General features: G+C 48.2%; 1 protein-coding gene across 3 annotated transcripts in view; it reads right to left on the bottom strand.

Annotated features, from left to right (window-relative positions):
• The window catches only part of LOC147121216 (ribosomal protein S6 kinase alpha-5-like), a 127,937-nt gene that overhangs the window by 54,457 nt on the left and 47,311 nt on the right, over positions 1-26,169 (bottom strand). For 2 of the 3 annotated variants that reach the window (XM_085981365.1, XM_085981364.1), the window contains exons 2-3: positions 6,204-6,275; positions 111-329 (exon numbers count right to left, since the gene is read on the bottom strand). In XM_085981365.1, the coding sequence (XP_085837491.1) occupies positions 111-329; positions 6,204-6,275 (291 nt within the window). Of the gene's footprint in view, positions 1-110; positions 330-6,203; positions 6,276-12,246; positions 12,400-26,169 lie in introns of those variants that run through there. The other variant, XM_085981366.1, reaches the window with a different exon arrangement.

Below are 26,169 nucleotides of genomic sequence, written 5' to 3' on the forward strand. Positions count from 1 at the left end.
AGTGCTGCCTTAAAAGGGGAGGGGGGGGTGGAAATAAGATACACAATAGTGTTCAAAATGCAAATATTTTGTAAATGCTTTAAAAAGGCAACAACTGTGAAAAATATTACCTAGAATAAGATGAAGCTTGGTGTCTGTCTGGAAGGCATAGTGCAACGTGACCAGAAAAGGAGACTGCCGAATGTGTTCTAACACCTGCCGTTCCGTCTTGATGTGCTCAGTTGTTTTTGCTTTTTGTACAATGGAAGCCTTCTTGAGCACTTTCATTGCATAGAGTTTGTTTGCATCATGGCCACTGATTTTTCTGACCAGGAAAACTTTCCCATATGCTACAAAGATATAATAAAAAGACAAAAAGAATCATTTGTTAATAATTATAACGTATTTTCATTCTTCTACTACTAGTCATTAAAAACCAATGGCATGAATTATTCTATATCAGGGTAATAGATATGTAATATTATCTTACAAGTCACAAAGTGGCATGGCATGTAAGCTCTTCAATATGCTACACCATCAAACTAACTTGGTCAGTGTCATTCTTGAATTAGCTGCAAGGAGGTGCATGATAGCAATGTGTTTTCACTCTCCCTTATCCATTTTTGAAAAGAATTCAGTCTCCCCTCTGTGTCTACACCATAGTGTAGCTATCAGGAACACAGAGTATGGAGAACTGCTACCATGAATCCATATGCAAATCTACTCTGTGGCAGAGTGCATTTATAACAGTAATGGCCCAGAAATTCCAGAACGGGGCTTGCAGCGCGTGCAAGCCCCGTATTTGCACTTACCCCGCGCTCGTGCCGATCAGCTTCTGGGACGCCTGAACTTGCAGAAATAGAAAGCACATTCCCGGGCAGCGTATGACGTCACGCCGCCCAGGAGTGCAGCCAGCGCGAAGCCAGGAGCGTGCAGTGTAAGTGAGACACGCCCCTTGAGGTCTCAGTTTCACTGGACACGCCCCCAATGTTTCTGTCAAGCTGCTAAGGATTTTTACATGCAAAGCAGCAGTTTAAATAGGTTTTTGGAAGTTTTTTGAAGATTTTGGTAACTTTTATTAACTTTTTAAAATGTTTACATTAAAACTACTTCAGATTACTCAAAATAAAGAGAATTAAAGCAATTTAAAGACTTTTAAAAGCCCTAAAAGAATTTTTTTAATTCCATTTATTTATTTAGCAATGTCGTCGTCATACGTGTCTTCACACTGTTCCCTTTGGGGAACTGTATGAAGTGGTGGAAGGATTTATGGCCATGATTAACGCTCATTCCGTGACTGTAACCATCTTTGAACCAGCCATTAGGGCGGTTAGTCCTATGGCGGGAGGGTTTTACGGGCTCCCACAAGCTATACAAGGAGGGGGGGCCACCCACACCCACGGACGCAAATATCCCACTGGATGTCAACCCAGAATTTAGAGCCGGAGCTCCGACTCCACTTGCCGGGACTGTCTGGAGCGGGGTTCGAAACCCTACCCTGATCTGGCCCAGCGGCGGGGATCCTACCGCTATGACAAAGGCCCAATCCAATTAGCAACGTGAAATGGCAGCATAGGGCTCCAGTCACGGGGAGGGAAAAGGCGCAGGAAACGTATGGGTGTCACCTTTTGCGCGGAGTGGGCCTTTTGCGTAGCAGTAAGCATCCCCGCCGCTGGGCCAGAAGGAGTAGGGTTTTGAACCCCACGCCAGACAGTCCCGGCAAGTGGAGTCGGAGCTCCAACTTTAAATTCTGGGTGGACATCCAGCGGGATACTTGCGTCCGTGGGTGTTGGTGGCCCCCCCCCCCCCTCAGATGGGTTGTGGGAGCCCGTAAAACCCTCCCGCCATAGGACTAACCACCCTAATGGCTGGTTCAAAGATGGTTACGGTCACGGAATGAGCGTTAATCACAGCCATAAATCCTTCCACCACTTCATACAGTTCCCCAAAGGGAACAGTGTGAGGATACGTACGATGATGACCTCTTGCGCAATGCACCTCCTTGGGCCCTCAGTCGCAGATGCGAGGGGGCAAGTCGTGCAATTGTTAAATTTTTTATTTTATTGACATGTAAAATGTTGGCCCAGTAATTCCCTTCCAAATGTGCTAGTACGGTCGGGGTACTTACGCATCTGGCCGGATGAAATGCCGGTTTTCAGCATTCACAGTGCATGTGGGGAAAACCGGCATTTCCCGTCCTCTGAACGAAGGGGTTCAGAGGCAGAACGCGTGCGACTGCACAGGCAGTGCATGCGCAGTATAATTCGCCGCTTTCATTAATGCTTTCAGTGAGGTCCAGTCATTACAACTTACACATGAAAAAAGCATGGGTACAGTTGCTCCACAGGCTGCGGAGGAAGATATTTCTTATCGTGGAGCTTCTGAAAGTATGTATGTCTGTATATATTCCTTTGCGTGTTATGTATATATTCCTTTATTTATGTGTATGAATGTATTATTTAATTATGACTTTCAGAGAAAGTAACTTATTGGAAAATCATAATTAAAAACATACATTCATACACATTAGTAAAGGAATATAAAACATACATACATATACGTAAAGGAATATATGTTGACATACATACATAACTCATTCTCACATTCCATTCACACAGCCACAATTGCTCCTTCTACCTACCGTTCTGAAAACCCTTTTAAAAAAATAATTTCAACTTTAAAACTTACTTAAAATTTCTTAAAATAACTTCCCTCCCTTTCCCAAACAAAAATATTGCATTTCAAAAGCTCCACGATAAAATATATCTTCCTCCGCAGCCAGTGAACAACTTTACACTTGCTTTTTACAAGTGTAACTTCTAAGGACTTACCCTCACGGATTTCATGAATGAAATCCACGAAGTTCACTGCGCAAGCGCTGCCTGTGCAGTCGCACGCGCTCGAGGTCTGGAAATGCCGGCGTTCCCCGCATGCGCTGTTCATGCTGAACGCCGGCATTTCCAACAGCCAGAAGCGTGAGTAAGCCGACCGTACTCGCGCTTCTGGCCTGGAATTTCTGGCCCAGTATGTGCTATTGGGGTGCCCCATCAGGACTTTATTTTATCACTTTTTGTGCAAATAGCCTGCTGTACCTAATTAACATGGAATGATAAGTTCACTGCAATCTGTACTGCTTGTACCCAGTTTACACTCCTAATTTGTGTGGGAGAAAGTATCCGGATAGGCAATAAAATGCTGGCCTTGCCAGCGATGCCCACATCCCAGGAACTAACAAAAAATATCCTAAAACAAACTCATCCCTCGGACTGTTTCACCAAAATGTGCCAATATCTGTAATCCGATGTACTACAGCTATTCGCAGGAGAGCTCGATACCTCAGAAATTTTATCCAGTGAGTAGCTCACCCATACAGACCACAAAGATTTAAAATCAGTCCTCCATCTGTGTTGAGCTAGCTATTCTCAGCAGAGGAATTCGGGGTGGGGTGCTACATTTGGCCTTGGTGCTCGGAATAGGAATAGGTAACTCAGCCAGGGTCCCTTCTCCAGATTGCTATCCAGCAACCCCTGCTGGAATGCATGTATTGGGACATGATATGGCTATAATGTTCCCTTGAGGTCAAACAGCCTGCTAACATTCACAGATAAATAATAACCAATTAGGCAAAGTACTGGAGGGCACCTACTGAACTGTACCACAGGAAGAGGTCATGCTTTCAGGAAAGGAGGACATTAACGGAAATTTTTTTTGGAGACTTTCCTTATTCTGAAATTCTTTGTAAAAAAAATGTTTTGGTATACAAATGTTTTATTAGCTGGTTAAACATCTAAACCAGTTAGTCTTTCATAAGAAAATTATTACACTGAATGCATGTTCCGTGATTTTCTTTTATTATGGCAGCTGTCCAAACAATTTGTTTAGCAAAGGTGTGTTTGTACGGAGTCAACACATCTGAAAGTTGCTCTCTCTACTCCCATTTTGTAAGTAGTTTCTCCTTTTTTGTTACCATCATCTTATGTCACACAGCATTTATCTGATGAAAAGAAAAAGTTTGTTCCCAGGCCTCTGACTCACTGTTAAGCCAGATCATAGGAGGAGCTCAAGAAGATCTTACGTGGAATGACACTTTAATGTTTCGCCTCTCCCACTCTCTGGTCAACTGCTTGGGCCTTCCACTTTTCAAACATTCAGCAGTAACAACCAATTACAGTCAGCGTAGTGTAGTTGGATGCTGCTTTGAATCAATAACATGTCCCCGTTCCAAGTCTGGGAAGTGCACCCTCTACAACATTGTGGATTTTCTCCATTTACTACAGAAAGCCATCCTATGGCTTTGCCGAGTGACCAAGATTGCCAACTTGTGCCAAAAATTATGGGTAATTTTGCGTGGTCAGTTCTATCTCACCAGCAACTGGGTTGAAATGACCCTCACAGCAAAAAAGAAGAGTTTTATCTCATCAGTTTGGGCTGGTATTGAATCCAAGTAGCAGAGGTGAAATGACAAAGTCACTGCATCATCCAGTCCCCTGAAACTTAACATTTTTTAATCAGCAAAGTCAGTTACATTATTTTCACATACATGCATTAGGCACAAGGGCACACAAAAAAGTCACAAGGATAAATATGTATGAAATGCAGAATTAATAGGCTGGATATTAACTCGATGGGGAGGGAGTGAGGGGGCTGCTTTGAGGTTGGGAAACCCGGAAGAACGGGTTTCCCTCAGGTCCTGCCGATTTTAACGACAGGACCCGATTAGCATTTTTAATCTCCATTTCCCGGCTGCAGCCAGCCAGATTGAGGTGCTGGCTAGCAGGCGGGCGGGTAGGCCTTCAGCACCAGGCCGCAGTCAGGGAGTGGAGAGGAGGGAAGGAGAAATTGGAGGCCTCGAAGGAGATCTGAAGAGTCGGGGGGGGGGGGAGATCAGGAGAGTCGGGGGAGAGATCGAGGCCTTGTGGAGAAGATCGGATGAGTTGGAGGGAGATTTGAAGAGTCGTGGAGGAGAGCAGAGGCCTCGTGGAGGAGATCGGGAGTGGTGGGGGGATCAGAAGAGTCGGGGGAGAGATCGGAGGCCTCATGGAGAAGATCGGATGAGTTGGAGGGAGATTTGAAGAGTTGTGGCCTCGTGGAGGAGCTCGGAAGGGTAGGGGGGGCTGTTCGATCGCGGGGGGTGGGTGAAGCAGGTAAACTGGATCCAGCAGTTAAGTGGAAAGGCACTTACCTCCTGGATCCAGCAGTCCTTGCCTCACTTTAGCCGCCGGGATTCCCGAGACTCGGAAAACTCGGCCGGCCAAGGTTAAATTTTAAATGGTTGTTAAATATGAGGCACACAGCCTCATTATAATATTTAAATTGCCAACCTGCCTCCCAACCCCCGTCACGCCTCTGTTAAAACCGGATGTTGGTGGGTTGGAGGCGGATTGGGGTGGCGGATTCAGATTTTTAACATTTTAACATCCCACCCGACCCAACCCGCCTGTTTTTGGGGGTTAAAATTCCCCCCAATGTTTCACTAATGTATGCTGGGAAAAGGATCACCCTTCAATTCTAATTTTTTTTTAAATTTCACCGGTTTTCTTCCTACCCCTCCTCTCCCAAAGATCCTTTGTTGAAGTGGAGCTCCACAGGCACCGACAATACCTGCAACTTCACTCAAGCAGCATTAATTTTCACTTGCAAGACTCAGCTACTGTTAAGTCTGTGTGTTCTAGTTATTGTTAATAAGAATCACTGCACACAGACCACAAGAATAAATTCAACAGGTCTTTACTAGTCGAAGGTCAGGCTGAACTGCCCAATAAATCATTACACAGCACTTATATACCGGTGTGGTCACCACCGGTATTACAGTATACAGCAGCCAAGATAAAGTAGTGCATCTCTTAAAATAGTTCTCTTAAAGGTGGAACGGTTACATACACCACAGCTACAAATGTTGACCCAATCAGTCAAGCCGAATCCTAGCCTCACCTAATATCAACAGATGCATAGTTCTGCAGAGATCATTGGTAATGATTAAGAGCAGGAACTCTGGCTGATTTTTCCTTGCCTAACCCAGTGGCAGAGGCCAATTATACTGTCCCCAACTGAGATAATTAGCTCAGTACAAACCACAGGTTGAACTTTGAACTTTTTGGTCTGTGTGGCTTAGCTAACTAGGCGTGCTGAACCATCTGCAATCTTTTAAACCTGGTCCCTATCAAAAATGTCTTATGAGTACAATGTCAAAAAGTGATACCAAAGAAGCTTCGCCCGAAACTCACCTCCTGTTCCCAGAACCTTCAGTAGCTCAAAGTTTTCTAATCCAACTTTTTCTCTGTGTCCAGTGAGGTTAGCTGCCAATTAAATTGAAAGTGCAAGATGAAGATGGTAATATAGTACATAACAAATGCAGTCAATTACTTAAAAAATAAACAGAAACCCAGCAGTATGGCTGTTAAGCCACTTTTCACAGGAATGCCAAGATGTAAAATTCCTACACGCTGGAGGTAAGGGACAGTGTATGGGTGGAGGGAAGGAAGAGAGAGGTATTGACACACACCATCTTCAGATACTTTTTCTTCATGGCCCAAGTTCTGGTGTTTTTAAAAATACTAGTTGCATTTAAAGAATTTTGTGGTATCCACAGTGTGGAAGTTGGAAAGCTGAGATGTTGAGACCAAACAAGAGTGCCTCAACTCAATGAAATCAGAGCAGATAGTAGCTAGATGTTAGGAGTGTCAGGAAAGGAAGACATTTGAAGTGTGTTTTTTCCTCGAGTTTCCGCTCAAACTCATTTGCATATCGCTGAACGCAAAATCTGCCATGAACCAGCGTAAATGGGCAGCATTTTAAAACACAATTAAAAAAAAAAATTTGATTCAAAGAATATTTCTTGATATATTGGTAGAGTGGTAACTTGGTGCAGTTTGATTAATACAAATGAAAATGGGTTTATCATGAAAAATAAGCATTTTTAATCAATGTCAATTCTCCACCTGTGAGTAACCCAATTTTAAATTACTGAAAATTACTTTTAAAAAAACAGAACCATTTGCTAGTTATATTGGGGTACTGTAGTCAGTTTCTTAGTAAATTAAATAAATAAATTCAAAAAAGCTTTTAAACCGTGCTTAGTAGTGTCCTTGCACCCAAAAAAAACTTAACTTCTAGAGCCTCCTCGAAGGCCTGCAAACCAGCGCAATTAGTGGAAACTCCCAATGGTGATTAATTCCTCCTGGGAGCGTGGCCAATTTTGGCCGCTTCTAGCACAATGTTTTTTAAATGAGCACAAAAGATCGCGGAAACGTGATTTGCGCTGGACATAATTTGCACTTCAAATTCTGCAATCTTTTGCGCCGGTTACACCAATTTTGGACAAATTACGCTGAAAAACCAACACAACCAAGCGGGACCTACTCCAATGTCTATAATATTAAAAATATCCCAAGGTGCTTCACAAATAAGCATAAGGAAAAACAAACACTGAACCTGGATGAAAGAGATGAGGAGGGGTGACCAATAGCTAGGTTGAAGAGATGGCTCTTCAGGAGGGTTTTAAAAAGTGCATAAAGAGGTGGAGAGGCAGAAAGGTTTAGGGAGAGAGTTCCATAGAGTAGCACTGAGTGTCAAATAAGATGCCAAGAGTGCATGCCCAGAGAGTGGGATGCAGTCAATGGGGAAGACCAAAGACAATGGCTTCAGTCTTCCTGATACTGAGCTGGAGCAAGTTGATCTGAGACTTGATGTTGGACAAGCATGTGAACAGCACAGAGGCAGTCACTGGTGGAGAGGTAGAGCCGGGCATCATCAGCATACATGTTAAAGTTGACCTGTAAATGAGCAAAGACCAAAGGAGAAGAAAGGAGTGAAAAAAAGGTCAATCTAGCAAGAGAGTAATCTACAGCTGCTCTTACATACTTTCCATTGGCTGGTTTCAGAGCTGCACAAGCAGAGGCTTGGGAACAAGTCACCTGCCTGCGTAGATTTTTGGGTGATACTTGCCAGGAAACTGACAGGGGAAAGAAAAAACTATATATATCTTAAAGAACAAAACTTATGCTCAAGAGAAAAAATCCAACGTACAGGTACAAGGGTAGTGCAGCAACACAGGCAGAACAGAAACATAGAAAAATAAGAGTAGGCCATTCGGCCTTTCAATATGATCATGGCTGATCCTCTATCTCAATACCATATTCCAGCACTCTCCCCATACCCCTTGATGCCTTTTGTGTCTAGAAATCTATCTATCTCCTTCTTAAATATATTCAGTGACTTGGCCTCCACAGCCTTCTGTGATAGAGAATTCCACAGGTTCACCACCCTCAGTGAAGAAATTTCTCCTCATCTCAGTCCTAAATGTCCTACCCCATATCCTGAGACTGTGACCCCTCGTTCTAGAGCCCCCCCAGCCAGGGGAAACATCCTCCCTGCATCCAGTCTGTCTAACCCTGTCAGAATTTTATACGTTTCAATGAGATCCCCTCTCATTCTTCTAAACTCTAGTGAATACAGGCCTAGTCGACCCAATCTCTCCTCATAAGACAGTTCTGCCATCCCAGGAATCAGTCTGGTGAACCTTCGCTGCACTCCCTCTATGGCAAGTATATCCTTTCTTAGGTAAGGAGACCAAAACTGCACACAGTACTCCAGGTGTAGTCTCACCAAGGCCCTGTATAACTGTAGTAAGACATCCTTGCTCCTGTACTCAAATCCTCTTGCAATGAAGGCCAACATATAATTTGCCTTCCTAACTGCTTCCTCCCATTTCAATCAGTACATTGCAGGTTTGTTTCACAGAGCTACACATCATCATAATTTAAATCTGCCTACAGTATTTACGATTACTGAAATTTGTTAATTCCCCATCAAACTGTTAGAGAGAATACTACACAAAAAAAGGTATTCTGTCTTAGAGGAAGAAAAATCGTCTTTGCTGCGCTATTTCACCATACTTAAAATTATACTTGTGCAACCCAAGAACAGAGCACCATTGACCAATAACAACGGAGATGTCTGCTGGCCAGGTCAACTTGATATATCAACTAAAGATGGCAGCATGATGGTGAAAGGCTTGAAAAAGAAACAAAAATGGAAGATGAATGAATAGAATGGAGGAACAATATATTTTCTTATAATCTAATGAAATGGCACAAGCACATTTTGCACACAGTCATTTCCTATTAATTCAATATTTTTTTTTGGTTGAAAAAACTTTAAATTATCCACTAGTTCAAATTAAGCAATATTAGTGAAATAGCACAGCAAAACACTACAGGAATATTAAGAAGCACCATAAAACTAGCAAAGCTATTATTGAAATGCATATTATTGAAACATGAGCACTGTACAAGCTGTGCAAAGCAAAGTTCAGTCATTCTGCAAATACTCATTGTAATTTTCTTTCTGCTGATTGCAAATTTGTCTGCAGAGCAACGAGCAGAGAGAAATGTCGGCTATTTCTTCAGCAACTGTACAGAATTGGAAACCATGGCTGTGGTTCAACGTTAGTTTCTCAACCTTCATCTGCTCGCTGGATCCTTTCATTCTCACTCTCACTAGAAGAAGCATCCTCCTGCACAGCATCAACGATTTCCGTGTCAGCCAGCAACGTAGAAGTCAGGACTCCCTCATTAACCGTGTCAATGGCTTCAAACTGATGACAGATGCAGAAAACTTATGCACACAAAGGTTCACTGTTTCAGAGTCGGATGTTGGTGCCTGGGTGGGATGCTCGACTGTGTCGGGTGCAGCTGCTTCCCCCGCTAGTTGGGATGAATTTAGAGTGTTTTTAGATGAGCCCCATAGTTGCCAACTGTCAAAGTGACTTTTCTGCCTTATGATGCCATGTTCTGGTCAACTTGATGCAGCCTCTCCTCAAAAAGAGCACCAGTCATCCAAGCCTTTTTGCTGGTCTGTAGTTTACAACACTACGAAAACATTGGAGATTCTCCCAATCACCTGTAGCTTTCTTTTCTCCCTCAATCATGCTAGCACAAACCAGGACAGTAATTCAGTGTTTAGCTTTTTCCCCCCACCTGATCATTTTTTGTTGATGAAAGTCAGCACTCTGCTTGGGTATAGTTTGTAAAACAAAAAGCTAGTTTCATCAACACTAAAAATATCATTGGGCTTATGAAATAAATTGGAATTTTATCATGCGCCCAGTTGTCAACACTTTCTGTGGGGATGTCGATTGTGTGGAGGCTTTTGAAGCAGAGATCCATGATGCAGAAACAGGATTGGTTTCAAATTTTGACAAATCCATTTGTCCTTTGAGCCAGGCTGAATTTGAATTAAGCAGCAGATTTCACTGGTAAGAGCCCATGAGGCGTGGGAATTTGAATTTAAAATTATTGGTTAATTCAAATGAAGAGGTTCGAATTAAGCAATAAATTTTCTTTGGAAGGTGGTTTAGTTTAAATTTAAATTGGTAGTTTGGATAAAGCAATTTCAAATTAAGAGGAATAGACTGTAATTGGAATTACATTTTATTATTGCACTAATATCCTGTCTTACACTTTTATTTTGTACAATGTGATCAATATTGTTTAAATTTATAGGTTATCTGTATGTGTGGATATAAAGTCCATGCATTTACTGTCAACAGCTCATCTGACTGTGTGTAAAGTGCAGATTTCCTGCCAATTGGCTCACATTACTACTGATGAATACAATAGAACAGTTAAGTAAACTGCTTCAATATGAAAGTTTACAGTATACTAATACTGTTTAAAATAGTACGCACCTGTTACCAGATGTAATGAAGTGATAAAGTGAAGCACCGCAAGGAACTGAATTATTGTGCTGATATGTTCGAAGTAAACAGAGCTGCATCAAGAATTCTTGGGGCCCGCACCACCCTTCTCCACCAACCTCTGATCCAATAAAACACAAAAATATCCAACCAAACCTTGAAAAGAGCAGCTAATTAGATGAAAACCATTTTGCCCAATCTGCTCAGATGCTTCTTTGAATGAGTCTTCCCGCCTTGCTTTGAGGCTCCAACCACATCTTCCCACCGCTGGGACCATGTGATGGCCAGACAGCGCAGGTGCGCCCAGTCTCCAGGGCGCCCACTCAGGTAGCTGAACCCCCACCCCCACTTAGTATTCCAATAGTAGTGAATGCCTGCTGTGTGCAACCGGCAGACAGGAGCTGTGTTCACAGGGCCCCTGGCGGGGGCCCCATATTTAGCTGGTGCTCTGGGCTCGGGTCCCATAGGCCCGTGCATTAATGTGTCTCTGGAAGTACATTTCCATAGTTCTGCTATACAATATCAATCGATACATGATCATTAATGAACCTGATATTTTCTCCCCTCCGCAATGCACTTACTGTGGCTGGCAGCAGCCCTCCAGCAGCTTGCACATGTGACCATTCTCAATGTTTCAGCAGTCTATTTGACAATTGGAGAAACCACAGTCTATGTCCATTTATACACAAACATACTAACCAGCAGGAATTAGTGGATAGCAAATTGGAAGAGGAATCCTAGCAATTTTTATTTTTCCTAGCCCGGAAATGCTGATGCCAGTGTAGCACTGTTCTGATCAGCAAACTCAACCCAGACCAGGGATCAAATCTGGGATCTTTCTGAAGTATAGTGTTAGACTGGATGTTGCATTTATCGACTGAAGCATCAGGGGAGTAATCAGCTCCTTCTCCATATCCCTCTCTTTTTATATATATTGTAAGAATTCTCTTTCTTGTTCCAATGTTCAATAGCAGAGACTTCAACCCATAAATATTTAATTTACTACATGGGGAGTATTTTGGAGATAGATAGAATTATTGTTAAATTATTGCATATTCCTCCTCATTTGACCATAATGGCCCAGAAATTTGTGTCGAGGGCTTCCCGCGGGTGCAAGCCCCCGACCTACACTTACCTAGCGCGCCGGCAGTTGAAGCCTGGGCCTGCGTGGATTTCCTGTCTGTGGCCCGGTTCAGCTCCCGGCGCGCTGTGCTTGCGTGACCCAGCGGTTGTACTTAGTGCAATGCGTCGGCTGGGATCACGTGAGCACTGGGCAACCAATCGGAGGTGCAAAAGTTCATTCATGAGTTTGACAGTAAGAACTGTCAAACTCATGAAAACTCCGGGCGCCCAAAACAGTACTTAAACTTGAAATAAAATTTTAAAATACGTCACACTATTTAAATGAACTATAAATAACTAACTATTTTAAACAATAATTTAAATTTTTTGAAAAAAATAATTTTATTAAAAAAAATCGGGGCTAAAAATACACTTACCTTACTGTAAAGTTTTTAAAAATAATAAACCTGTGGGAAAAAAATTCTAATTTTAATTAATAGACCACTTACCTTTTAAAATTAAGTCCTTACGTCTGCTTTTTTAAAGTGTAAAAAGTGGAGGCCTTCACGCACGGGCAAACCTGGAAAAAAAAGGAAGTTCAACGCGCACGCGCAGACTCCTGCGCGCACGCGTTCGACCTCTGAACCCCTTGGTTCAGAGGATTGGAAATGCCGGTTTCCCGCGCATGCGCTGTGCATGCGAGATTCCGGCACTTCCATCGGGTCCCACACGCGAGTACACGGTGCTTACTCGCGCGTTGGGACACTAATTTCTGGGCCAATGTCTTCTTTCTTACAGATTTTGAAATAATTTTGATTATTTTTCAATCTACAGCTACTCTTATCTGCTTCTAATTTCATCCTTTTTTCTTTGAGAAGCATATCTCATTTGCATACAAGAATTACACTAAATTGGGAATGAAGGCCTGTTACCATTTGTAGGCATCAAGTTTGGTAAGATAATTGTTTTAAACATGAGCTGCTTTTCTACAGGTGAACTGGAGACTGATTAAAGTCTCCTCCCAAAGATGGTACCTCCAACAATGCAGCACTCTCCTCAGTACTGCACTGAAGTGTCAGCCTAAATTATACGCTCAACTCTTAGATCTGAGCTTGATCACACAACCTTCTGACGTACAGGAGAATGTGCCATCACTTCAGCGAAGCCTCCATCCCTTCAAGGATGAAATAATAACAGTTTAATGATTCCACACCCTAGAAGACAACCTTTCTTCTTTCTGTAAATTAATCTAAAATTGCACAAAAGATAATCAGCTAAGAACTGGGCAGCTTTCTTCCTGATTCAGCCAAGGAATTGTATCTGGTGCACAGCACTACACAATGTACCAAGATCAACCCGAATATAAAAATAGCTAATGCTGTATAAAAGCACTATGTGCTATTTTTGTATGTTTTGGATACAATTTTACTTCAATAATGTGACAGAATGTATATTTAGCACAATACCTTCCATTAAATCAGCTATAACATGGGAAATAAAAATAATTTTTGGGTACATCAGTAAAATTAATTAAAACATTTGAATATTAGTGTTAGGAGGTGGCTCAGTGCCACCGATTGCCAGTGAGTCATCGAGCTCAGCATTACTATCATGGGAGGTGTCAAGTGCAGCACCCAGCTTGACCTGACCCAGTTCCTGGCAATAGCCCAGAAACAGTATAGGCAGGGCATCTAGAAGCAGGTTGCTTACTTGCCCTGCCAGATGAGAGGTTTATAAACATAAAAATAAGAACCTCAAAAGCAATTTTACAAAAATTGATTAGAAGCGCTAAAATAAATCCAGAACATTTTCTTTTAAGAATGTCTGCAGAATTGAGAAATGAACTTTAATGTCACCAAAGCAGTGGCTTAGTGAAGACAGTGCATGCAATGTAATGTAAATGAAAGGATAATAAAGAGAACAACCTATGAGCTGAAGATATACAGTATGACATGACTGGTAATACTAGTTTGTGTTTTCCTCAGCCGAATGCAAAAAAAATATACTATTGCATTAACCTAAATAAAATGCACACTGCTTATTAAGAAATACATTTTTTCCATCACATTCAATCACGTGTTACAAGTGCTGCCTTCATCTCAACAATTTTTAAGCAACTTTTCAAGACAAATTTCCATCCCAGAAATACAAAATGATACATGCATATCTATTTGAACTCATGTTTTAAACCACATATGACATCTACAATACTTTGATTACATTTAAAACAAAGCCAGAAAAGGGGAGAGCAATAAATCAGATCAAACTGTTAGAGTTCTGGACACAAGACCGTTTCTAAAATCACAGATTTAAGTGCACGTTTTGCTATTTAACTTTAAATACCTCAACATGTTAAAAGGGCATTACTGAGTAAGTAAATATATACACTAAGTTTGACATACACAGATTAAAAAATGCATCAACTAATTATTTTTAAAAAAAAAAACCAAATATTGTTAAAATGCCAATTACTTTCTTAGATTGACAATCCAGTTTGCAGTTGGCATTAAGCATTCAGTGCATTTTACAGTATTTGCATTATATGCTGGAAGTTTGAAGAGCATACCAGTACTTCAGGGTTCTTCAATTCTGAACAGGCTTGAGATTACGAAACAGACTATTCTTATTGTTAACGTGATCACTTCAGCTGCAGTCTGATCTGGCAAATGTTCTGGTTTGAATATTATTTCACCATTTTGGCTGACTGGTTTAATCACCCAATAAGGCAAAACAAGACAGTTCTGAAATATACCCTTAAGCAACCCTTAACAATCAGCATAAATATGTTTTTGAGCCATTGTAATATGAATTATTGGCAAAAACTACTAAAACAAAAAAAGTTATTGAACACTTTACAGACTTCTTCATAGAGGCATTTCCAAAATCTCAACCTATTTTGCTCTCTTCCACCATCCAATTTCAACAACAGTCATCCCAACCTGCAGAGCCCCTGCACAGCTATAAAGTGGCATGATCAAGAATTTAACAGCAAGACCTGTTTAACATTTACTGTCTGTTTCTCGGCCGCAGCCAACCAGATTGAGAGGCTAGATGGTTCTTGGGCGGATAAGTCTTTGGCACCAGGCCGCAGAGGGGGGCGGGGGGGAGAGATCGGAGTCCGGAGGCCGGTAGGAAAAGATCGGAGACTGCAGGGGAGGGGATCGGATGCCGTAGGGGAGTTTGGAACGGTCAGGGGGATGGAGATCAGAGGCGAGATTGGAAGGGGCGGGGGAGAATCGAAGGGTCAAGATGAGATTGGATGCTGCAGCCGGGGAGGTTGGGAGGAATCAGAAAGATCGGGGGGGGGGGGGGGGGCAGTTGGGGAAGGGAGGGAGGGAGGTGGAAGAACGTGGCTCAGGAGGGCGATATCGTGGCTTTGGGAGGTGTCTGATTGCGAGGGGTGGGTTAAAGCAGGTAAGCTGGATCCAACAAGTAATTGGAAAGACAGACCTGCTGGATCCAGCAGTCCTCGCCTCCCTTTAGCTGCCGGTTTAATTTAAAATGGACGGTAAATCTGAAATATGGACCTTAAATCTGAGGCACGCAGCCTCATTTTAATATTTTAATGATCGACCTGCCTCCCGGGGGCAGGTTAGTTGCCTGCTCCCCTTCCCGCCTCCGTTAAAATTGAGACGGTTTGGGGTCGAGTTTGAGATTTTTACCATTTTAACATCCCACCCGACCCAAACCCACACATTTTTGGGTTTTAAAATTGCCCTCTTAATTAATTGAGGAGACCAAAAAACAGATTAATAAGCTCTTTGCTGGGGACGTGCCAAAATTGGGAGAGCTGTCCCACAGACTAGTCAAGCAACAGTTTGACATAGTCACAAAATCATACCTTTCAGCCAATGTCCCAGACTCTTCCATTACCATCCCTGGGTATGTCCTTTCCCACCAACATGACAGGCCCACCAGAGGAGGTATCACAGTGGTATACAGCCAGGAGGGAGTTCTCAACATTGACTCCGGACCCCATGAAGTCTCATGGCTTCAGGTCAAGCATGGGCAAGGAAACCTCCTGCTGATTACCACCTACCGCCCTCCCTCAGCTGATGAATCAGTACTCCTCCAGGTTGAACACTACCTGGAAGAAGCACTGAGGGTAGCAAGGGCACACAATGTACTCTGGGTGGGGAACTTCAATGTCCATCACCAAGAGTGGCTTGGTAGCACCACTACTGACCAAGCTGGCAGAGTCCTGAAGGACATAACTGCCAGTCTGGGCCTGCGACAGATGGGGAGAGAACCAATACGAGGGAAGAACGTATGTGACCTCGTCCTCACCAATCAACCTGTTGCAGATGTATCTATCCACTAGCTGGGGGAGCCCGGCTTTTGCCAGGGCTGTTTTGGGCCGGGCGGTTTAAATCGAGTCCCAGGCTTTGGGGCCTGTCTGTCTGTCCCTGTGTGAATCTGCTGCCAGGCAACATTTCTACCTTTTAATAGCTTCAAAGATGAAAGTGAAAGTACTTATAAAACCTTTTTGGTAAATGTTATGTAATTTTTAAAAGAGATACTAACTTTTTCGAAGCTGGATTAGCAGAGTTTGAGCTGGAAGTAGTGAAGCAATGGTCTGCCCGATGCCGAGTTTGAAAAGCATTAGTCCCGCCCACAGACGCAGCGATTGGCAACCATCAGGCGACTGAACTGTAGGATTGGTCAATCGTGCCGGCACAGGATTGGCCGACCTTGACGTCAGTCAATCAATGCTACTTAGCAGATAATGAGTTTAATTTTGAAGCTTTTTGCATAACACGCGAACAATTTTTGTCCGGCCGAAACGTAAATACACTTAGGACGGTTCTGGAATCGTCAGCTTTCTTTCGACGTAACGCACGTGTAGGTACGCTCTATAACTTTCGAGTTAATTCAAGACTAGACAGACAGACAGACGGAATGACAGACAGAAGTATCCTTTTATATATATAATAAAGATAGACTAGCTGGAGTGGCCAGCGGTGCCGAGGCTTTTTCGAGGGCATGTTGTTGTTGGAAGAGAGAGAGAGCGACTTGGGGGGGGGGGAAAGAGAGGAGAGAGAGCGACTGGGGGGGGGGGGGAAAGAGAGAGAGCGACTGGGGGGGGGGGGAGAAAAGAGAGAGAGAGCGACGGGGGGGGGGGAAAGAGAGAGAGAGCGACTGGGGGGGGAAGAGAGAGAGAGCGACTGGGGGGGGAAGAGAGAGAGAGCGACTGGGGGGGGAGGAGAGAGCGACTGGGGGGGGGGGGGAAGAGAGAGCGCGACTGGGGGGGAAGAGAGAGAGCGCGACTGGGGGGGAAGAGAGAGAGCGCGACTGGGGGGGGGGGAAGAGAGAGAGAGCGACTGGGGGGGGGAAGAGAGAGAGAGCGACTGGGGGGGGGAAGAGAGAGAGAGCGACTGGGGGGGGAAGAGAGAGAGAGCGACTGGGGGGGGAAGAGAGAGAGCGACTGGGGGGGGAAGAGAGAGAGCGACTGGGGGGGAAGAGAGAGAGAGAGCGACTGGGGGGAAGAGAGAGAGAGCGACTGGGGGGGAAGAGAGAGAGAGCGACTGGGGGGGAAGAGGAGAGAGAGCGACTGGGGGGGAAGAGAGAGAGAGCGACTGGGGGGGGAAGAGAGAGAGAGCGACTGGGGGGGGAAGAGAGAGAGAGCGACTGGGGGGGGGAAGAGAGAGAGAGCGACAGGGTGGGAAGAGAGAGAGAGCGACTGGGGGGGAAGTGAGAGAGAGCGACGGGGGGGAAGAGAGAGAGAGCGACTGGGGGGAAGAGAGATGAGAGCGACTGGGGGGGAAGAGAGAGAGGAGCGACTGGGGGGGAAGAGAGAGAGAGCGACTGGGGGGGAAGAGAGAGAGAGCGACTGGGGGGGAAGAGAGAGAGAGCGACTGGGGGGGAAGAGAGAGAGAGCGACTGGGGGGGGAAGAGAGAGAGAGCGACTGGGGGGGGAAGAGAGAGAGAGCGACTGGGGGGGAAGAGAGAGAGAGCGACTGGGGGGGGAAGAGAGAGAGAGCGACTGGGGGGAAGAGAGAGAGAGCGACTGGGGGGGAAGAGAGAGAGAGCGACTGGGGGGAAGAGAGAGAGAGCGACTGGGGGGGGGAAGAGAGAGAGAGCGACTGGGGGGAAGAGAGAGCGCGACTGGGGGGGAAGAGAGAGAGCGCGACTGGGGGGGGAAGAGAGAGAGAGCGACTGGGGGGGAAGAGAGAGAGAGCGACCTGGGGGGGGAAGAGAGAGAGAGCGACTGGGGGGGGGGAAAAGAGAGAGAGCGACTGGGGGGGGAGAGAGAGAGAGCGACTGGGGGGGGAAGAGAGAGAGCGACTGGGGGGGGAAGAGAGAGAGAGCGACTGGGGGGGGGAAGAGAGAGAGAGCGACTGGGGGGGGAAGAGAGAGAGAGCGACTGGGGGGGGAAGAGAGAGAGAGCGACTGGGGGGGGGGGAAGAGAGAGAGAGCGACTGGGGGGGAAGAGAGGAGAGAGCGACTGGGGGGGGGGAAGAGAGAGAGAGCGACTGGGGGGGGGAAGAGAGAGAGAGCGACTGGGGGGGAAGAGAGAGAGAGCGACTGGGGGGGAAGAGAGAGAGAGCGACTGGGGGGGAAGAGAGAGAGAGCGACTGGGGGGGGAAGAGAGAGAGAGCGACTGGGGGGGAAGAGAGAGAGAGCGACTGGGGGGGAAGAGAGAGAGAGCGACTGGGGGGGGAAGAGAGAGAGAGCGACGGGGGGGAAGAGAGAGAGAGCGACTGGGGGGGAAGAGAGAGAGAGCGACTGGGGGGGAGAGAAGAGACCGAGAGAGCGACTGGGGGGGAAGAGAGAGAGAGCGACTGGGGGGGAAGAGAGAGAGAGCGACTGGGGGGGGAAGAGAGAGAGAGCGACTGGGGGGGAAGAGAGAGAGAGCGACTGGGGGGGGGGGGGAAGAGAGAGAGAGCGACTGGGGGGGGGAAGAGAGAGAGAGCGACTGGGGGGGGGGAGAGAGGAGAGAGCGACTGGGGGGGAAGAGAGAGAGCGCGACTGGGGGGGGGGGGGGGGAAGAGAGAGAGAGAGCGACTGGGGGGGGGGGGAAGAGAGAGAGAGAGAGCGACGGGGGGGGGGAAGAGAGAGAGAGCGACTGGGGGGGAAGAGAGAGAGACTGGGGGGGAAGAGAGAGAGAGCGACTGGGGGGGGGGGGGGGGGAAGAGAGAGAGAGACGCTACTGGGGGGGGAAGAGAGAGAGAGCGACTGGGGGGGGGGGGAAGAGAGAGAGAGCGACTGGGGGGGGAAGAGATGAGAGCGACTGGGGGGGAAGAGAGAGAGAGCGACTGGGGGGGGAGAGAGAGAGCGACTGGGGGGGGGAGAGAGAGAGCGACTGGGGGGGGAGAGAGAGAGCGACTGGGGGGGGGAGAGAGAGAGAGCGACTGGGGGGGGAGAGAGAGAGAGCGACTGGGGGGGGGAGAGAGAGAGAGCGACTTGGGGGGGAGAGAGAGAGAGCGACTGGGGGGGAGAGAGAGAGAGCGACTGGGGGGGGGGGAGAGAGAGAGAGCGACTGGGGGGGGGGGGGAAGAGAGAGAGAGCGACTGGGGGGGGGGGGAAGAGAGAGAGAGCGACTGGGGGGGAAGAGAGAGAGAGCGACTGGGGGGGGAAGAGAGAGAGAGCGGACTGGGGGGGGGAAGAGAGAGAGCGACTGGGGGGGAAGAGAGAGAGCGACTGGGGGGGGGGGAAGAGAGAGAGAGCGACTGGGGGGGGGAAGAGAGAGAGAGCGACTGGGGGGGGGGGGAAGAGAGAGAGAGCGACTGGGGGGGGAAGAGAGAGAGAGCGACTGGGGGGGGGGAAGAGAGGAGAGAGCGACTGGGGGGGGAAGAGAGAGAGAGCGACTGGGGGGGAAGAGAGAGAGAGCGACTGGGGGGGAAGAGAGAGAGAGCGACTGGGGGGGAAGAGAGAGAGAGCGACGGGGGGGGGAAGAGAGAGAGAGCGACGGGGGGGGAAGAGAGAGAGAGCGACGGGGGGGGGGGAAGAGAGAGAGAGCGACGGGGGGGGAAGAGAGAGAGAGCGACGGGGGCGGAAGAGAGAGAGAGCGACGGGGGGGGGGGGAAGAGAGAGAGAGCGACTGGGGGAAGAGAGAGAGAGCGACTGGGGGGAAGAGAGAGAGAGCGACTGGGGGGGGGAAGAGAGAGCGAGCGACTGGGGGGGAAGAGAGAGAGAGCGACTGGGGGGGAAGAGAGAGAGAGCGACTGGGGGGGAAGAGAGAGAGAGCGACTGGGGGGGGAAGAGAGAGAGAGCGACTGGGGGGGGAAGAGAGAGAGAGCGACTGGGGGGGAAGAGAGAGAGCGCGACTGGGGGGAAGAGAGAGAGCGCGACTGGGGGGGGGGGGGGAAGAGAGAGAGAGAGCGACTGGGGGGGGGGAAGAGAGAGAGAGAGAGCGACTGGGGGGGAAGAGAGAGAGAGCGACTGGGGGGGGGAAGAGAGAGAGACTGGGGGGAAGAGAGAGAGACTGGGGGGGAAGAGAGAGAGAGCGACTGGGGGGGGGGGGGGAAGAGAGAGAGAGAGCTACTGGGGGGGAAGAGAGAGAGAGCGACTGGGGGGGGGGGGAAGAGAGAGAGAGCGACTGGGGGGGGAAGAGAGAGAGCGACTGGGGGGGAAGAGAGAGAGAGCGACTGGGGGGGGGGGAGAGAGAGAGCGACTGGGGGGGGGGGAGAGAGAGAGCGACTGGGGGGGGAGAGAGAGCGACTGGGGGGGGGAGAGAGAGAGCGACTGGGGGGGGGAGAGAGAGAGAGCGACTGGGGGGGGAGAGAGAGAGAGCGACTGGGGGGGGAGAGAGAGAGAGCGACTGGGGGGGGGGGAGAGAGAGAGAGCGACTGGGGGGGGAGAGAGAGAGAGCGACTGGGGGGGGAAGAGAGAGAGAGCGACTGGGGGGGGGAAGAGAGAGAGAGCGACTGGGGGGGGGAAGAGAGAGAGAGCGACTGGGGGGGGGGAAGAGAGAGAGAGCGACTGGGGGGGGGGGAAGAGAGAGAGAGCGACTGGGGGGGGGGGAAGAGAGAGAGAGCGACTGGGGGGGGGGAAGAGAGAGAGAGCGACTGGGGGGGGGGGGGAAGAGAGAGAGAGCGACTGGGGGGGGGGGGAAGAGAGAGAGAGCGACTGGGGGGGGGAAGAGAGAGAGAGCGACTGGGGGGGGAAGAGAGAGAGAGCGACTGGGGGGGAAGAGAGAGAGAGCGACGGGGGGGAAGAGAGAGAGAGCGACGGGGGGGGGGAAGAGAGAGAGAGCGACGGGGGGGGAAGAGAGAGAGCGACGGGGGCGGAAGAGAGAGAGAGCGACGGGGGCGGAAGAGAGAGAGAGCGACTGGGGGGGAAGAGAGAGAGAGCGACTGGGGGGGAAGAGAGAGAGAGCGACTGGGGGGGGGAAGAGAGAGCGAGCGACTGGGGGGGGGAAGAGAGAGAGAGCGACTGGGGGGGGGAAGAGAGAGAGAGCGACTGGGGGGGGAAGAGAGAGAGAGCGACTGGGGGGGAAGAGAGAGAGAGCGACTGGGGGGGGGAAGAGAGAGAGAGCGACTGGGGGGGGAAGAGAGAGAGAGCGACTGGGGGGGGAAGAGAGAGAGAGCGACTGGTAGGGGGGGGGGGGGAAGAGAGAGAGCGCGACTGGGTGGGGAAGAGAGAGAGAGAGCAACTGGGGGGGAAGAGAGAGAGCGCGCGACAGGGTGGGGGGGGGAAAGAGAGAGCGCGACTGGGGGGGGGGGGAAGGGGGGAATTGGTGGAGGGGGGAGGGGGGACGGAGGGGGAGGAAGGGGAGGAGGGGGAGGAAGGGAAGTCCCCGAGCCCCGCCCCGATCTCCCGCCCCCCGATTTCCCGCCCCCCGATCTCCCGCCCCCCCGATCTCCCGCCCGAGCCGGCTTCAAGACCAGAGAGACGCCGCCGCGCAACCTACCGCGTGAGGCCCGGCCGGACTCAAATCGCGCTCCGGGCAGAAGATGACGCGGACGCTGACTTCCGCCCCACCCGCCTTTACTAAGATGGCGGCGGGTGGCGACGCTCGGCTCAGGCCCGCCCCCTCCAGCCTTCACAAAGATGGCGGCGATCGCTTGCCTTTTGTCGATCGCGACGGGAGGCGCCTAGCTCGGGCGTGGCTGGTCAACAGACGCCCAGGCTTTGAGGCCTGGAAAAACAGTGAAAGGTAGGAAAATTATAGAGGTTAGACAAAAGATTTACAATTTAATTAACACACGTGTAGGTACGCTCTATAACTTTCGAGTTTATTCAATACAGACAGACAGACAGACGGAATGACAGACAGACAGATGTATCCTTTTATTTATATAAATATAGGTGACAGCATTGGTGGCAGTGGCCACTGCACAGTCCTTGGATATGAAGACCCGTCTTCACACTAAAAACACACTCCATCGTGTTGTGTGGCACTACCACCATGCTAAATGGGATGGATTCACAACAGATCTAGCAACACAAAACTGGGCATCCATGAGGCGCTGTGGGCCATCAGCAGCAGCACAATTGTACTCCGCCACAATCTGTAACCTCATGTGTAGTGTATGTGCCTTTAAGAGCCCCAGGTGTGCTGTAATGCCGGTAATTGCCACTCGGGCTATATAAGCCTGTATATTGTGTATATCCGTTAGAACCCCCCCAGACTTTGCTTAGTAAACACCTATGAACCAACTCCTGTCTTCAGTGTCTTTATCAACACACGGACACTACAGTGGCGACGAAGTGGAAACGGACTTACCTGCAATTCAGCAGCACCTCAAGGACATCGATTCCTCGGGCGTCCAGAAGACTCAAGAAAGTGAGAGAAGCTGTGGTTTCACCAGCTGGCCAAGCTGGTGGCAGGTACTGCGCTAATCCTTCCTGGGCGTCAGGCTGGGGCTCCAGCAGCTGGCTCTACAGCTGAGACAGGCAGCGAAATCGGAGGCAAGCAATAACAGACTGGGAGGGAGCACTCGGGAGACGGCCGGCGCGGCAAGCAGGTTAGCGTTCAGACCTGGAGAGAAAGTCCGGCGGGAACGAGTCTCCAACTGTAAATAAATTTTAAAAAAGAACGGAAACCGCGGGAAACAGCGTTGTCATCGGCAGCAGCGGCGGAAAAAGCGCGGGAAGCGCCATATCTTTTCTGAAATGCCTAAGTCTGGCAATATTGATGCTTTTGATAGCGAAATAGAAGACTAGGACCACTGATGTATACCGTGGACATCGGAGAAAGCATAATACGGCACCATGCTGACCAAATCATAAAGTCATCCGAAAAGGGACAACCTACACCACAACTCTATACGTCTAACGATGAAGTAGAGATACCCATATCTACCTCCGATCCGGTGATACTGGAACCCGATGAACCCGACACTGGCATTCAAGCCGAATCAGCCTTGCCAAAAGAACCTACTACACCACCAGAAACTACTACACCCCCGAGGCGTTATCCGGACCGAGTCAGGAAGCCTCCTGAGAGACTGACTTATAATTAATTAACTACAGCAATGTGTATATTATTTTTCTTATAACATGTAATTAATAATTACTTAAAATATGATGTACTGGTTAGCTAAAAGGGGAGGAATTGTAGTGTCTGTGCCTTTAAGAGCCCCATGTGTGCTGTAATGCCACTCGGGCTATATAAGCCTGTATATTGTGTATATCTGTTAGAACCCCCCCCCCCAGACTTTGCTTAGTAAACACCTATGAACCAACTCCTGTCTTCAGTGTCTTTATCAACACACGGACACTACATCATGGCCCGGCATAGCCCTCACTTTACCATTAACATCAACCCAGAGAACCAACCCTGGCTCAATGAGGAGTGTAGAAAAGTAGGCCAGGAGAAGCATCAGGCTAAAAATGAGGTTCCAACATGGGACTACATGCATGCTAAACAGCAACATGCTATAACAGAGCTAAGCGATCCCACAACCAACGGATCAGGTCAAAGCTGAGCAGTCCTGCCACATCCAGTCGCGAATGGTGGTGGACAATTAAACTAACAGGAGGAGGAGGCTCCATGAATATCCCCATCCTCAATGATGGCGGAGCCTAGCACGCGAATGCAAAAGACAAGGCTGAAGTGTTTGTAACCATCTTCAGGCAGAAGTGCCGAGTGGATGATCTATATCGGCCTCCTCCTGACGCCCCCACCACCACAGAAGCCAGTCTTCAGCCAATTCGATTCACTCCACATGATGTCAAGAAACGGCTGGATACGATAAAGGCTATAGGCCCCGACAACATCCCGGCTGTCATGCTGAAGACTTGTGCTCCAGAACTAGTGGTGCCTCTAGCCAAGCTGTTCCAGTACAGCTACAACACTGGCATCTACCCGACAATGTGGAAAACTGCCCAGCTATGTCCTGTCCACAAAAAGCAGGATAAATCCAATCCGGCCAATTACCGCCCCATCAGTTTACTCTCAATCATCAGCAAAGTGATGGAAGGTGTCATCGACAGTGTTATCAAGCAGCACTTATTCACCAATAACCAGCTCACCGATGCTCAATTTGGGTTCCACCAGGACCACTCGGCTCCAGACCTCATTACAGCCTTGGTCCAAACATGGACAAAAGAGCTGAATTCCAGAGGTGAAGCGAGAGTGACTGCCCTTGACATCAAGGCAGCATTTGACCGAGTGTGGCATCAAGGAGGCCCCACTAAAATTGAAGTCAATGGGAATCTGGGGGAAATCTCTCCACTGGCTGGAGTCATACCTAGCACAAGGAAGATGGTTGTGGTTGTTGGAGGTCAATCATCTCAGCCCCAGGACATCGCTGCAGGAATTCCTCAGGGCAGTGTCCTAGGCCCAACTATCTTCAGCTGCTTCATCAATGACCTTCCCTCCATCATAAGGTTAGAAGTGGGGATGTTGGCTGATGATTGCAGTGTTCAGTTCCATTCACAACTCCTCAGATAATGAAGCCGTCCATGCCTGCTTGCAGCAAGACCTGGACAACATTCAGGCTTGGACTGATAAGTGGCAAGTAACATTCGCGCCACACAACTGCCAGGCAATGACTATCTCCAACAAGAGAGAGTCTAACCACTGCCCCTTGATATTCAACGGCATTACAATTGCTGAATCCCCCACCATCAAAATCCTGGGGGGGGGTCACCATTGACCAGAAACTTAACTGGACCAGCCACATAAATACTGAATTCCCAGGTCAGAGGCTGGGTATTCTGCGGCGAGTGTCTCACCTCCTGACTCCCCAAAACCTTTCCACCATTAACAAGGCACAAGTCAGGAGTGTGATGGAATACTCTCCACTTGCCTGGATGAATGCAGCTCCAACAACACTCAAGAAGCTTGACACCATCCAAGACAAAGCAGCCCGCTTGATCGACACCCCATCCACCAGCTTAAACATTCACTCCCTCCACCACCGGCGTACCGTGGCTGCAGTGTGTACCATCTACAAGATGCACTGTAGCAACTCGCCAAGGCTTCTTCGATAGCACCTCCCAAACACACGACCTCTACCACCTAGAAGGACAAGGGCAGCAGACGCATGGGAGCACCATCGCCTGCAAGTTCCCCTCCAAGTTGCACATCATCCTGACTTGGAAATATATCGCCGTTCCTTCATCATTGGGTGAAAATCCTGGAACTCCCTCCCCAACAGCACTGTGGGAGTACCTTCACCACACGGACTGCAGCGGTTCAAGAAGGCAGCTCACCACCATCTTCTCAAAGGCAATTGGGGATGGGCAATAAATGCTGGCCTTGCCAGTGACGCCCACATCCCGGAACAAATTTTAAAAATGGATTGAAGCGGCTCTCTTCATCCAAACCCACCTTGCAATCTCATGAAATAGTGTAGCTAATCAATAAGACAAATTAGCAGCATGGATGTTCCCCTTGTTGTGACCTTGTTCCAAAAAACAAAGGAGGTAACTAAGTAGCCTTTTTCTCAAAATAGGATTATGGGTTTGAACAGAATTTTGAGAGGTGCTGACTGCTATTATCCATTGAAAAGAACACACACAGAAAACAGAAAAAAGTATCACCCATGGAGAATCCCATGACAGTTCCAAAGGCAAGCACAGCAATTTATTAAAATCATTCAAATAATGTGTGTGTGAGAAAGAGAGTGGGGGGGGGGGGGCAGGGAAGAGAAATTTTGCAAGCTGAATTCCAAGCAGCCCCCAATTCTTCATCAAGAGGCCAATAAAGATTTTCCTCCCATCTTAATTTCAGAAGTGTTTTCAGGATAATACTGTAATGATCAATAACATGTCATTCTATAGTGGACACTAGGTGGAGCCGTAGAGCTGTATATAGCTGTATGTATAAGACTACACTACCCAGCTGTATGTATATTAAGACTACATTACCCATGAGGCACTAGGCTACCCACAAGGCAGCAGTCAAGATGGAAGCCTCTACAGATACTGTACCTAGTCCACGTGTTCAATAAAAGTGTCTAGCAAAAGCTAGCTGTGTTCATAATAAGAATGTCTATTTATTAATGAACATAAGAAATACTGTATAGTGCTTTCAGGAT

This window comes from Somniosus microcephalus, chromosome 3 (assembly GCF_052327205.1).
Source record: "Somniosus microcephalus isolate GS21.2 chromosome 3, FLI_Smic_1.0, whole genome shotgun sequence".
Taxonomy (NCBI): Eukaryota; Metazoa; Chordata; class Chondrichthyes; order Squaliformes; family Somniosidae; genus Somniosus; species Somniosus microcephalus.